This window comes from Lissotriton helveticus, chromosome 4_1 (assembly GCF_964261635.1).
Source record: "Lissotriton helveticus chromosome 4_1, aLisHel1.1, whole genome shotgun sequence".
Classification (NCBI taxonomy): domain Eukaryota; kingdom Metazoa; phylum Chordata; class Amphibia; order Caudata; family Salamandridae; genus Lissotriton; species Lissotriton helveticus.
The window spans coordinates 1,072,179,147-1,072,194,192 of record NC_136063.1 but is presented as its reverse complement, the minus strand read 5'-3'; the positions used below and the strand labels follow the sequence as shown (position 1 = coordinate 1,072,194,192).

The 15,046-nt window shown below is 49.8% G+C and overlaps 1 protein-coding gene across 1 annotated transcript in view; it reads right to left on the bottom strand.

Moving 5' to 3' along the window:
- The window catches only part of DNAH5 (dynein axonemal heavy chain 5), a 5,174,212-nt gene that overhangs the window by 456,518 nt on the left and 4,702,648 nt on the right, over nucleotides 1-15,046 (bottom strand). The window contains exons 72-73 of the mRNA XM_078687662.1: nucleotides 12,825-13,044; nucleotides 11,772-11,977 (exon numbers count right to left, since the gene is read on the bottom strand). Of these exons, the coding sequence (XP_078543788.1) occupies nucleotides 11,772-11,977; nucleotides 12,825-13,044 (426 nt within the window). The remainder of the gene's footprint in view (nucleotides 1-11,771; nucleotides 11,978-12,824; nucleotides 13,045-15,046) is intronic.

The window sequence follows — 15,046 nt, the reverse complement described above, 5'->3', positions numbered from 1 at the left end:
TACTTCACTCACTAGGGCCCTCACACCCTTACACCCACCGGCAAGGAACAAAAGATCTCCACAAGAGTGTAGCACCCCGTGCTACCCGTCAGGCATTGCAGCGCCGGCTTGACGTTGGAGCGGGAAGCCGATGATGACACGATACGACTAGCTGGTAACATGACAACAGCCGTAAAACCAGCCTGTTGTGTGAGGCATCCCTAGTTCCGACAAGGGATACCCTTCCCTGTTGCACTCTAGGAAGAGAGGAAGACAGCACCCTTTACTACGCAATCACCAATCCCAGGGGAACTGTGTGCAATTATTTGTTACATACACTATCTATGTCACCCACAAATCTAAATCACATGCCATTCCAACGTCATGTGTTAGAGATCCAGGTGGAGATGGCTGGACAACGGTTAACCCGCGCTGACCACAGCCTCCGTCCGACACTGCGCCCAACTAGGTCGCATATTTGGAACTGAGGGCTAGATGTAGGTAATTCTTATTTACCACTTCTTAAATACCGAATTTTACCGATTCGGAATTCAAGAAGTGGTAAAATAGAGGGGGGGGGATGTAGGTATTTCAGAATTGGTAAATACCGAATCGTTAAGATTCGGTATTTACCGATTCTGTAAATACCGATTCGGTAATGCCCATTGATTCCTATGGGCCTTGAAGCCCATAGGCATCAATGGGCAATACCGAATCGGTATTTACCGATTCGGTAAATACCAATTCCAGCAAGGGTGCAGGGGGTGTCACTGTGACACCCTCTAGCACCCCAAAGACGGGCATGTGTGCCATGTGGCACACAGACATGCCCTAAGGGCATGTCTGTCTGTCACATGGCTAGGTGTGCATGCACACATGTGCATGCACACCTGGATTCGGTATTTTACCACCCAATTGGATTGGGTGGTAAAATACCGATTCTGTAAGGCCTTAGGGACTCTAGAAGAGTCCCACCTACATCTGGCCGTGTTTTACAGATTCGGTAAATTTACCCATTCGGTAAATTTACCGAATCTGTAAAAATGGCCCCCTACATACCAAATACCCATTTACCGGTCGGTAACGGCCGAAATCGGCCGTTACCGGTCGGTAAATGGCCTCCTACATCTGGCCCTGAGTCAAGGCAGTGTTCATGTCACAGTACGCAAGGAGAGGAGTAAGAGGAAGACATGCTTCATTCCGAAGGAGAAAAGGATTACCTTTACGGAGGTGATGGGACACTATCAACAACTGCACTGATGCCAATGACTCTGTGCAGCGCATGCCTACCACACGTGATTGTGGGCCCCTGATGACCGCTGGCTCTGTAACACACTGCGGTGGAGTAGGTCACACATTTTGAACTGAGTCTTGCCCTCTACATGGCAGAGTCCATATCATTGTACAGGCATCATCGCATACTGATCCCCTTCCAGCTCTGTTGCCCCTGAGTGTGTGCCCTGAAATTCATGGTCGATATCTGTCTGTAGGCTGTGGTATCTGGGCCCATGGGCTGGAGGTTGTCTTCCTCTACTTGTAGCTGATACTGACAAGGTGGAAACGTGGAGTCTGTAGAATTCAACTCAGCAATTTGCCTGTTCCTGCTTGCTTCGGCCCTCTGCATCATGCCCTGGAGGGACACCTTCCACTACCCTCCGCAACCCTGCACGACATTCCCAGTGGACATCGATGAGTACACACTCAGCTCGCGTGGCCCTACCTCAGTGCACCGCAAGTCACCGTTCCGTGGCAGTGTGCCTGTGCCGGCCGCTGTGCATCCAGGGCCACAAACTCTGTGCTGCTCAAGTCAGGGACCCATGATGTCCGTACCTTGTACAGCTGATTGTCTGTTCACTGTTGTGGTTTTTGCCAGCACCAACCAACCTCTGAGTGGTGGCTTACACTACCCAACCCCTATCCAACACAGGCATCAATGGAGATGTGACCCTGGAAATAAAAGGTGCCGGGTGCACGTGGCCGTAGCCAGTCCCAAAAACTCACTAAGTGTGTCCGTGTGGTCATTATATATGCATGTGGGACCGGGGTCATTCCACATTACATTGTGCTGTGTACATCGTGCGCAACCAAGTCACAGCAGGCAGTGGTGTAGACCTGGGACATGTAACCGTGTTGTATCTCGATGTGAGCGAAAGCGGGGTGGACAGGAGTATGACAGTACTGCGTAGGGGCGTTGCTCCTCCACACGTGGATCTGGGTGTGGTTCAGTGTGGGCCTTGACAAGGATGTGGCTGATGCATGTGTCTCTGTCGTAGTGTCTGCACCACCCGTCACACAATAGACAATGTTGCTATGTGGCATGTCCCCAGTGTAGGTGGTCAGCCGAAGGGGTACATGGGGGAGGGCATGCCCACTCGGGGTCAGGGATCACACATGCCACCTGTGTGTATCGCCATCAGTGCAGCATGAGCCAAAGATGTACCCTCAACTGCAAGTTGAGTTCAGCCAGGAAGGTGCTCTACATCTGTGTCAGCCCTGTCCTTGCAATGGGCCTACACACATGTGGCCTGCCACATTCTGTGCAGCATCATTACTGTGTCGTACTCACGCTTGTAGACATGCGCAGACAGGCATGTCAATGGTGTGCCGTAGGGGTGCATGTGATGTAATCGTGCTGCGCACACTAGTGAATGTGCTCGGGGGGAGGTGCAGCAGTGAGGCTACGTAGTACACAGTGATGCAGCTCATTTGCAACACGCAGTACATGTCATAGAGGAATCACTAAGTCACACATATCACACACCAATGAACCAGTGAGCCTGCCAACACATCATGCAGTATGTAGTTGTGACTCATGTCTCTCTGCGCTGTCACAGGTGACCAAGGATAGGCACTCTGCCATTGGATGATGACACCCTTCAGACCCCCGAACACACAGGCCCAGAGGCTGTAAAATGTGGCCCACAAACGCACCAGGGGCATCGTGGAACGCACATTTGGCGTATTGAAGTCACATTTCAGGTGCCTGGATGTCACAGCTCCTGTACAGCTCAGACCTTGTGTGCATGATGACCGTTGCATGTTGTGTGTTGCACAACATATGTGTACGCAGCAAAGCCCCATGGATACGAGTGCTCGATGCACCGGACGATGATGATGAAGATGAGGCAGGTCGACCACACCCCACTGCAGCCGCAGCAGGAATAGCCCGTAGGGACTATATCACTGAAAATGTCTTCTACGGTTGAGGTAACATTGTGTGGGTCCTTCGCAGTAATGTACAAGTTACTTACCTTCGGTAACAATGTATATGGTAGAGAAGGTTCTAGTCGCAGATTAAATAACGTAGAATTATCCCCAGGCGTGTGCCTGGATCCGGAAAACATTTTGCCACAGCATCCCTGCGCGCCTGGGGGACGGCACCACATGACTTTGTCCTGACGTCGTCCGCGTCCGTGACATCAGCAAGGATACATAAGTCCCACCCCAGCGCACCTACGTCAGTTTTCTTCAGAGAACTTTTCCACGTCACAATGCGGAGCCATCACTAACAAAACTGTGAGAATACTGGACCAGTGTGCGAAAACCCCGCTAAACAGAAGGGAAAGAAACAAATGGTGAGGAACAGCACCATCCAGAATAGTGCCAGGTACTAAGGCACCAAAGTCTGGAATGAAAGAACAGGGCACTGCTACTGGAAAGCACTCCTGCAAACAAAAACAACAGCCTCCCCGGGGCAGAAGCATGTGAAAAATACACAGCAAACCAAGAAGTCTGCAGCCACCGCCCGGAACAGAAAGGAGCACCAAGGTCAGAATGGAGAGCAATGACCATTCAGCTTCAGACAATACCAGCAGGGAGAAAGTCTCCCGAAAGCCAAGGTCGAGACCAGCCAAGGCACCTCAACCCCAAGGACTTCCAAAGACAGAAGTGCAAGTAATAAAGGGAAGAAGAAGCACTAGCGAACACCACACTGGAGACCAGGGTGCAGGGACGCAGAAGTGCCTATAAAAGTCAAGAATGGAACAACAACAAGGCGAGCATCCCCCGAAGGAGGGAGTAAGAAAAGGCACTCGCAAAAGACAACTACCCAGAGGCAGGCGAGTGCAGAAAACCAAGAGTGCCCTCGCAGAATGGGGAGGAAGGGCGGGTCATGAAGGAATCTGCGGCTAGAATCGTCTCTACCAGATTCATCGTTACCGAAGGTAAGTAACTCGTATATGTGATAGAGACTACCAGCCGCAGATTCCTTAACGTACAATAGATACCCATGCCAAACCCAAGAGGGAGGAGGGTCTGCTAGAGGACCTCTCCAGCCTGGACGAAGCAGGGCCCCAATAGGGGATGAGTCACAGGAACAGAGAGAATAGCCCAGTCCCTCCAGGCAGAAGAGAACCTTGTCACCGCTAAAGAACATCGGACCCAGAGGGGGTGCGTGATGACAACAAAAAGAGGCGGCCCAACCCTCATCAAGTAGGAGGAAGCAAGGATAAGGCGAAAGGAGGTCAGTGCACCCCAAGCCCAACCAAGGAACCGGGGATCTCCACCAGAGGAGTAAAGAGGAAGAAGAGCCACCCACCGACACCAAGGAGAAGAGGCAGAAATGCAGGCAAAGCCCTCCATCAGGAAACACACCCAGTGGAGAGGGCAGCCGAGCCTATCACAGCTGGAAGTCAACAGACAAGACAGAAAGGCGCCTCAGCAATAAAGGCAGGCGAGAGAAGAAGAACGTGATCTCACAAGATACCTGCAGAACAAGAGGCAGGGTCGCCAGAGCCCACGCCAAGGCCCCCGGCCACAGAACAGAGGAGCAGGCGGGTGCAGACAGGTGCGAGCAAGCGCCACGAATTAAACGCCCAGACCACGTCAGGCTCAGAACAAGGGGAATAATAATAATAATAATAATCAGCATTTATTAAGCGCCTGGCTGCACAAAACTGTGTGTCCCCGCGCTGACTGCAAATGCAACCCATCAAGAAGGACCAAGAGTCAGGCGAGCAGAATTAATTTTTGGGAAATAGATAAGTTTTAAGTCTAGCTCTGAACCTTGTTTCAGATGGCTCCATCCGCAGCTGGATTGGCAAGGCATTCCAGAACTTGGTGGCTAGATAGCGGAAGGATTTTCCTCCCATTTTAGCTTTAGTGATGCGGGGATTTTAAATAGCATCGTGCCTGCTGATCTAAGATCTTTGATCGGCCTATGGATGGTGATGAGGCCTCTCAGATAACTAGGGCCTTTGTTTTGGGCAATGCGGTGTGCGTAGCAGAGAGTTTTAAATATAATTCTCTCTTTTACAGGGAGCCAATGAAGCTTGGCAAGCGCATTTTTCGTAGATGCTCTCCGAGGGAGACCGAGCACCAGTCGTGCTGCAGAATTCTGTATGCATTGTAACTGGTGCAGACTCTTTTGATTAAGGCCAAGTAGGAGAGCATTACCATAGTCCAAATGGGGGGATATTAGGGCATGGACTATGGTCTTTCTCGCTTCTGTCGGAAGAAGGTCTAAAACTTTACGCAGTACTTTTAGGGTGCTATAGCATTTGCTTGTCACTTTGTTTACCTGGGCTCTACCTGAGAGATCGGCGTCAAGCATGACTCCGAGGTTCTTCACCTTCTCTACAGGCACAGGTAGTTCACCCAACTCGCTAGGCCACCATGCATGTGACCAGACAGAAGTATCTTTTCCTACTATCAGAACCTCTGTTTTATCTCCGTTTAAACGGAGGCAGTTGGCATTCATCCACGTCGCTATGCTGAGCATACAGTTGGAGAAGTTGGAGGCTAAGTCTCTACTGTCTGGCGTTATTTTGAACACCAGCTGGGTGTCGTCGGCATAGCTGACAATGCCCACCCCAAATTCCTCCGCAATGTGTGCCAGGGGTTCCATGTAGATGTTAAATAAGGTGGGGCTCAAACTAGAGCCCTGTGGAACCCCGTGGCTAACAGTGCGAGGTGATGACTTAAAGGGTGGGCAATGAAGTTGGAAAGTTCTGTCAGTTAGGTATGACTGAAACCAGGTGAGAGCAGAGTCTTTTACTCCCATGTCTGAGAGTCGGGACAGCAGTGTAGAGTGCAGCACGGTGTCAAATGCTGCACTTAGGTCCAATAGGACCAGCGCAGCTGTCTCTCCCTCATCCACCAGTTTCCGTATCTGTTCGGTGGAATACAGAACGGCTGATTCCGTAGAATGGCCTGGTCTAAACCCTGATTGGGAAGGGTGGAGGAGTGATTGTTTCTCCAGAAACTCCATGAGTTGGATATTGGCCACCTTTTCTATGATCTTAGCACAGAAAGGGAGAAGAGAGATTGGCCGCAAATTTTGGAGCTGAGTAATTGGAATGTTCGGTTTCTTTTTTAGTGGTATTACCTGGGCAGATTTCCAGTTTCTCAGGACATTGCCTTCCCGGAATGAAGTTGTGATCATGTTGCTTATATGATCCAATAATAGGCTTTCCATGACCGCTTTGTACTGTTCCGGTGGGCAGGCATCCATAGGGGAGCCTGAAGAAATACTGTTTATAATTTTAGCTAGTTCCTGTTTATTGGGGGTCCTAAAGTTGGTAAGCTGGGGTTTATTGGAACAGGAGGCTAGGATCTCTACCTTATTTTTATCTGGCCTGGTGCTGCTAGAAAACGTAGCATGAATTTTTTCTACCTTCTCCACAAAGAAGTCGGCTATCTGGTCGCATATCTCTGTGGAGTAGGTATCTAGGCTAGAAAAATTTCTAAGGACCCCTAAAAGGGTACCGCTCCGGACAGAATTGAAACACAAAGAAATGCGATCAGCTAGAATAGAAGAGGAGAGACAAGTAGGACGGACCAGGCCGTCAACATCAGATATTATCCCCTCGGAAACACCAGACAGAGGACCAGACAAAATGGCAGAGAAAGGGCAAAAATCCCTCAGCACCACGCCACAGATGGCCAGGCCAGGCCACGCTCAAGTAAGCACCAAGGGCTGCACCAGCATAATACAACAACACCCAGAAAGGTGAGGAACCCGCAAGGGGGAGTCCACACCCTCCCAGCATAAGACAGGGCTAAACATTAGCTACAAGTACCCCACATAGGGTAGGACAAGTCCCAAATAAAGCATGGGAACCACTCTTAGGGAAGACAATCCCGCATCAGAGAACAAATGATAAACCTGTGGCAGAAACCACAGAAGGCTTAGTAATCAGCCAAAAGGTACATTTGTGCCCAAAAAGGGGCTGAACCAGCAGCCAACAGAAGAGATGGGCCAACCAAAGGACGCCGAGGGCACAGTAACCCTCACAGAAAGTGTAACTGCCACTCCAAAAACCAAATACCAGAAGCAAAGTGGGATAACCCCTCTCACCAAGCCCCGGAGGATCAACAAACCAACCTACTAAGGAGGAGGAGGACCGAGTCCGCAAGAAGACCCTGAATGGCGGAGTCCGCATGAGTATTAAACAGAAGGACCCCGTCAAAAGGCAAGTCAACTAGATGCTCTTTAATATTTTCTGGAAAAACTGCATCACGTAGCCAAGCATGGCGACGGAGAGCCAAAGAAGTGGCCATAGCACGGCCAAGACCCACAGATCAGCACAGGCACCCTCATGGGAGACATGAGAAAGAAGAGACTCCAGAGTCCCACAGGCTAGAAGTAGCCCTGGTCAACGCACACAAAGTGTTAAGCAGCTGCAAGGCAGCGCTGGACGAAGCGAAGATATTACGCCCCCATGAATCCAACCACCAGGCCTCCTGAGACGGAGCAAACAACACCACAGACAAACACGGAAAGGCATTCCACAGAAGAGCACCTTGAGTAGAGGGGTGAAAAGAAAAACAGACAGGGTCATGCGTAGCAGGATGGTGGCGATGCAGCAGTGCCTGAGGCACCGGATCACCTGTGGCAGGGCGCCCCCAAGCCCCCACAAGGGAATTATGGAGTGACGCTTCAAAAGGAAGGAACAACTCCCGTCCACCAGAGCCCTGGTGGAGAATTTCCAAGAGGTTGTCTGTAGGAAATGGAGTGACAGGTTCACCCATCCTCAGAATACCAGCAGCCATAGAAATAGCCAAAACAAAGGCAACACTGGCCTCAGTAGGGAAGCGCAGAGGGGAAAGTTATTCCTCCGTGGCCGACGGCTGCAGATTGACCCGTCCGTCCCCATGTCCCGGGGAAAGCAGCCAGCCCTGAAATAGTGGGGGATCCACAGATGAATGGGGAATCTGAGGCGCCCCAGGGGAAGGCAGAGAGGCTGGTGAAGAAGCCAAACATGAGCCACGGAAAGAAGGGTTCGAGGATTTAGGTTGTGGGGACGGCGAAGAGCCTTCCCTGGAAGATGCCGGTGAAAAGGCAACAACACGGCGCCCTGTCTCCAGGGAAGAACACACCAACTGATGACAGACCTCTGGAGAAGAAGGGACCTCAGGTGATGAATCCAGAACCCAATGCCGGCGTGGCTCTGTGGAGTCTGCCATCAGCACCAGATCGACGTCGACCGGCGCCGGAGTGGGAACCTGAGGCACCGGGCCGACTCCAGCCACCACATGCTCTCCATGAGGGTGGGGCGGGGTCATCGCCAGAACGGCGAGGGAGCGGCTCCAAAAATGCATCGGCTCGGCCTCAGATGGGGCAGCCGCCCGCACCGAGGACCGAGGGGGACTCGGGAAAGCACCCCAGGTCCCTGCTTCCACTCGTGACTCCACTGGAGCCGGGGAGGAAGGCTCCTGGCTCTGAAACGGCGCCGGCTCGACATCTGGTGAGGCAGCTGCCTGCTCAGAGGACCGAGTGGAACTCGCGGGCAATCCTGGAGTCACGGCGGTCTCCTGCAATGTAGGGATTTGCAGAGATGCAGGGACGCCAGGCGCAGAAGAGGGGAGCCCCAATGACCGCATCTCGATGGCACCACCCTCCTACGACCTGGAGCTGGGAAGTCCGGCACCGGGACCGGAGCCGCCGGCGACTCTGCGGAAGGCCCTGCGCAAGGCAAGGGTTCTGCGGACATCTCAGGAGGTGGAGGAAGGGCCAAAGAAGCCTGCAGCGCCAACGCGTAGGCTGTCATTTGGGTCCTAGTCACCTCTGCACTGGGAAACGGCAGGTAGGAAGGTGACAGGCGGGGTCGCATGTCCCGGGGGGGAGCAGGCATCCACCGCGAAAAGAGGACAAGGCCTCGGAGACAAACTAAAGAACCTACCAGCCGGCGAGCCACGCCATTGGGGCGCGGCGAAAGACGATGTCGCAGACTAAACCGACAATTCCTTGCTTCCGAGGTGGGGGACGGACGCTGGGATGACACCGACCTGGACAAGCGCGCCAACAGCAACTTCATCCGGCATTCCCGCCGTGACTTAGGCTTAAGGTGCTGGCAGGCGTTGCAGCTCTCTGAGTCGTGGTGCTCACCCAGGCATCACATGCAAATTGGGTGAGGGTCCGTCGCCGACATGGGACGCGCACAGGAGGTACACGTCGAAGCCCAAAGGCATTCGTACACTATTCCACTTAACACCAAAGCGTGTAAAAGAATAGAAGGCCCGAAAACAGGCCAGGACACAATCCGGATCCGCGTTGAACGCGGAAAAGAGATAAAACTGACGTAGGCGCGCAGGGGTGGGACTTGTGTAGGTGGAGTGGTGTGGCTCACTGGTTAGAGGCGGCAGACCCTCAAGCAGAAGTCGGCCCGGGACCAGAGTTCGATTCCCGACGCGGCAGGGTCGTGGACCAGGGTCAGCGGACTCGATAATTCTCACCTCGGTGCCTACTCTAACCAGGGGTCCCACTCGGCAACTCTGGGCTTTAGCTTGCCTAATCTCCACAACGGCCCCCTCAACGCCGGGAATGCCTGGCTCCACCTTGGGGATTCCCAGCAGGGCCCATCCCACAGGGAAAGCCAGGACGGGTTCCCCAGCGGTATACAGCGCCAGGACGCCGGCTGGCAACAGTGTGCTTTACAAGTATACACATTACACATTACATTGTATCCTCGCTGACGTCACGGACGCGGACGACGTCAGGGCGGAGTCACGTGGTGCCGTCCCCCCGGCGCGCAGGGATGCTGTGGCAAAAAGTTTCCCAGATCCAGTCTGGAGATAATTCTACATTAAGGAATCTGCGGCTAGTAGTCTCTATCAGATGGCAGACTACATAGACTGCCACAGGCACTGCATGTGCTAATAAAAGCATTTTGATACACATTCCCTGCGTGCATGTCACTCATCTGTACAGGCACTTCACTCAGACAAGTGTTGGTGCGACATGTTGTGCTGTCAATTGAGGGATTTGTTGATGGATGGTGGGTGTGTCACCTATGTGCAATGAGGCTGTTTAGGGAGTCATGTATTCGAACTGCCAGTCCTGTGTGTCACAGTTGTTACAGTATCCCATTCTTCGGCGTTTCACATGTGTCCTAAATCATTCCATTTTGCCTGTCATTTGTGGCCTACAAGTGGCAACAGGGATTCTTTTGTGCTCTGATATGTGCCGCCATGATGCAGGGATGCACCAGGTGACTCAAGTCCCATGACATGGGCAACATGTACATAAGGGGGAGTGACCTGCCCCTACATTAGTCTGTGCTTTCGTTCTTGTTTGATCATGGACATGGCACGTCGGTGTGCAGGGGTGTTGTTCATAACTGTTAGCCACTTCTTTATCTTGATGTACTTTTTAGACATGAAGGTATTCTGAAAGATATTCAGATCAGGTTTCTGATTTAGACCTCTAAGTTTGTTTGTTGTTCGTGTTGTTTAATCCCTCTGCAATGTGAGGGGGAGATGCGGTTTCACAGTGTGTATAATGTTTGTTTCCGCATTGGCACAGGTTACATACTGAATACATGTCAATGTGCATTGTGGCTGTTTGTGGGGAAATGCATATCTGATTTGGACAATGGTCATTTGTTCGGAGTCACAGCTGTGGGGTTGTGCTCGCACGTTGTCATCTCACTGCTTATTTACACTGCTTTCAGGGTGCTTTTTCCCGCCAGACGCGTGTGATTTACAGGCCTGACGCTGGTTTTCGCTACTTTACCTATCGCGATTGGCCTCAACGCAGCTTTTTTTGCGTTTGTGTTTCGCATTTTTGCAGTGTGGCTATTTGACACGCTATCTGGTGACTATCAAATGGTGCCACCGTGTTGTGAATACTTGGTTAACACAGCGTAAGTTTCCCGCAATAGACTGCGTTGTTGGAGGTTGCTTTAAGTAAATTTTGCGATGGTTATCACACGTTCTTGAGAATATGCCCCACAGCTGGCCATCAGAGATTGGTGCGCTTCCGAGAAAGGTTAACGGAGACATTAGGCACCCTCAGCAAACTTGCATACTGAGGGAAATACAAGAGACCAAGTCATGAAAATCAAAAACGACAGGACATCACATCCATGGACACAGAGGATGAAGTTTCATTTAAACACAATCTAATGATTTTCTTGGCTTTTCCCTATACATTTCCAGCAGAATATTATGCCTTGTTGTACATGACTAGTTGGTGTGGATTCCTTTAACTTTACTCACGTGCTTTCTAATATATCTAATTGTCAAGAATAAGAGCATTATCTCCATGTTTTCCCACTACGTAGTGATATCAGTTTCATCATGTGATAATATTGCGTACTACATAGAAAATTCAAATATCACTCGATACGGGGGAGAGGTCTAGGCACCGTACAACAGCGGGGAATATATGCTCTTACACTGGACAAAGGAAAAGGTAAACATAAACAATCCACGAGTTACAATAATAAGTAACACAAGTTAAGATACAAAATGCATTCCTTTATTTAAACACGGCTAGGTGAGATTATACAGATGCACAAAGGAATATGATAACAGTATATTTTCTTATTTACATTAAAATAACTTCTGACCTTTTTGATGTCAATGTCATCCAAATGGTTCTGAATGAACTGCACTGTTGCGTTGAAATCAGCCTGGTTAAATTCATACGGTATATTCCATCCAAGTGGTCCAAACTTGCGTCTCTCCTGAACTGTAGAATGTAAGAATGCTACAGCATAAAGCATTGGTTTCCATTGCACCATATTGCTGATATCCAGGAGATCTTGGTTTACACCTGGTAGACCCAATAAAAGCATATTAGCAAGGAATTACCAGCCATAATGTCATCACTCAATCATTTCTCAACAATTGTGCATAGCCTAGGCATCCATTTTCTTTAGCGATCTGTGACTGACAATGTAATACTGGCAAATGATTTTCTTAAACAAAACTAAACCACCATGACCTATTTTACTTCCATTTTCTAAAGCAGGGGTCTCCAACCTTTTCTGTACTAAGAGCTAATTGTGTTCAATGAAAAATCCTCCCAAGCCTTGTATATTGCAGATGTAGCAGTAATCGCATCAGACAAGATTACACTCGTGGTCACCATATGCAAGATTACTAGCAGTGAACATCTCTGTGCTGTAGGCACGGTTGCCAACAACAATGTTAACATGTGGAATGGCTTTACATAAGTAATATATAACAGCCACAGCTTCCAGGCAACTAGTATCAAGTTAATAATAGTACATTTCTGCCCAACAACTTTAGATTTTTATCACTCAAATATCAGCAATTAATTTGGAATTTCAACAGCTTTTCTCGAAGCATCAGCTTACGAATTCCGAAATTACACACATTTTTGTTCCAAATACACGCTTTTCAATTTTGGTAAACATATATTAATTCATCCAAACAAAAGCTTTGAATGTAGTTCTCTGGGCTGCCCGATCTAAAGTAATCTCCGTGTATTCTGCAACGTCTACCGCCTAAGGGTCGTTTCTTAAGTCAGCAATGTAAACTTGTATACATATATCGAGAACATTAACAAAAAAACTACTCTTGAAATCTGTAAGACTTTATAGAGTGTGCAAAAAAAAAAAAAGTTTTTCACCTCTTCCCAATCAGATGTTGCTTACCGCAATAAGTTCTCTTTAAGCCAGCCTTCAGCCCCTGGGGAGGCTCATTTGTAAATTTGATGGACATCTGAAGAAGGGTGATGGGAAATTGCTTGTGAGCCTCTGTAGTCATCCACAGGCGAAACATCTCATGAACTGTCTCGGTTTCAACAACGGTGTCCATCAGCTCATCCAGGAAGTCAAGACCCAGGTGGCAATTCTGCAAAAGTGCCCATCCTCCCTTTCAAATAATAAAAAAGCCAAGCAAAATCAGGCCTCATTTAAATGTACGAGTTACACATCACAGATAAAATTTCTTTCTTTAATTAACTTTCATAAACAAGTTCTCGGATGATGGTGAAAACGGAACATTTCTGAAAGTATAAGGCTTTCAGATAGTTGAATCAAATAACACTTCGTCCTTAGTATGGGCTCCTAATGCATGCTAAAAAAACCAGCACAATGCTCCACGTCAGTTCTCCTAGCACAGCAGAGTGTACCCCCTATTCTCAGTGCCTGAGGATTGCTCTATTACAGGTAATCTTCATTACTCCGGGTCTCGTTGCCCTCGTCCTTTTCTTAAACAAGTGGAGATAACCCTCTCCCGACAGAAAAAAAGAGAAGAGGATTGCTGGGAGCCTAACCCCGCCCCTCCCACTGGGAGTACATAAGGAGTATTTACCCAGCATTCAGCCTGAACAACCAAGCCCACCGGAAGGCCAGCCGTCTGGGAGGGAGGGTGGGGCGTAAGAAAGGGACGAGGACAACAGGACCCGGAGTAATGAAGATTACGGTAAGTAATACAGCATTACCCCAGGTCCCTTATGTCATCATCACATTCTTAAACAAGTGGAGAATACCAAAGCACAAAACCGGCCTTCCGAACTCGCAAGCACACCCAGGAAACCACACCAAGGCAGCAACCCAAGGGATCAAAAAGGAGGGAACCACAGGAAACAACCAACCAGCAAGCCAGAACAGGCCAGAAGGGACACAACCAAGGACTGGAAACCGAGCCAAGGAAAACAGGAGGCCATATCCACAACAAGGAGGCAGCCAACCAGAGAAACCGGAAACAGAGCAACCAGGCCAAAAAGGAAAAACCCCAACCCAACAGGACACGACCAAGGGAACCCACCGGAAAAAATCTGACAAGCCTAGCACCACCAGGAAGGCACAAAGGACCCGACAGCAGCACAGACACAGAGCAAACCCCAACCACACCGGAGAAAGCCAAAGAAAAGAGGCTAAGGCCGACCAACACGGCGCAGGCACAACTACCCAAACCAGGAAGGAGGGTAGAACCAGCCAGGCTCTGAACTCCACCCCCAACCAGAATGACCTGGTCCCCAGAAAGCCTAGAGGACAGAGCCCCCAAAACCCGCAGAGGAAACCCAGGTCCCAGGAAAGAACGGCCAGCACCACCAGGGCTGCCAAAGGACAACCTCCAAGCACCCAGCCCAGAAGTCAGAGCCACAGCGAGAGCCCAGTGTAGGAAGGTGGATATCTGACTATATGGTTACCCCAACTTTTTGCCTAGTGTTTAGCTAGTTTTTGACTTAGTTGGCCTGGGATCCTGCTATTCAGGGCCCCAGGCTATCTGAGCTCTCTGTAAAATGGACTCCATGTACTTTAGGTACATACCTAATTGGGATTGGGTCACCTTTGTGAGCCCCTGTATAGTGTACCATAGGTAACCAGGGCATAGGTGTATCCAAGGCCTACCAGGGGCTGCAGCATGTATTATGCCACCGCTGGCTAGCCATCCAAACTGATACCACAGGCTGATCACTCAGCTTGAGCAAGGTCGTGTAATCACCCCTTGCTTAGATATAGTATACCTATATAGACACATATATACCTGTAAGTCACTCCTATGGCAGGCGTTAACAATCCTGGAGGAAGAGTGCTTGGTTTTATGTGAGATGGTGCTCTAGCTGTTCTATGATATAGCCATACCATATACTCTTAAGTGCATTATAATCCTCGCGGTTAATGCTAAATTTGGTTTGGCTTCATCAAAACATGTTGTGTAAGGTGTCATATGCTTTGGAATACTACCCCCCCCCCCGCCAGTTCTGGCGGCGGGGGTATTATTCCACCCTTCTAGGGGGAGAAGACATGTAGTTACTACTTTACCCGGTTAAAGTTAAACAGAGCCTCAGCATCACAAAATGGATGCTGCTGCCACAGATACGAGTCTGACCTCCTGCTGCTGGATGAAACTCTGGCAGGGGAGGCCT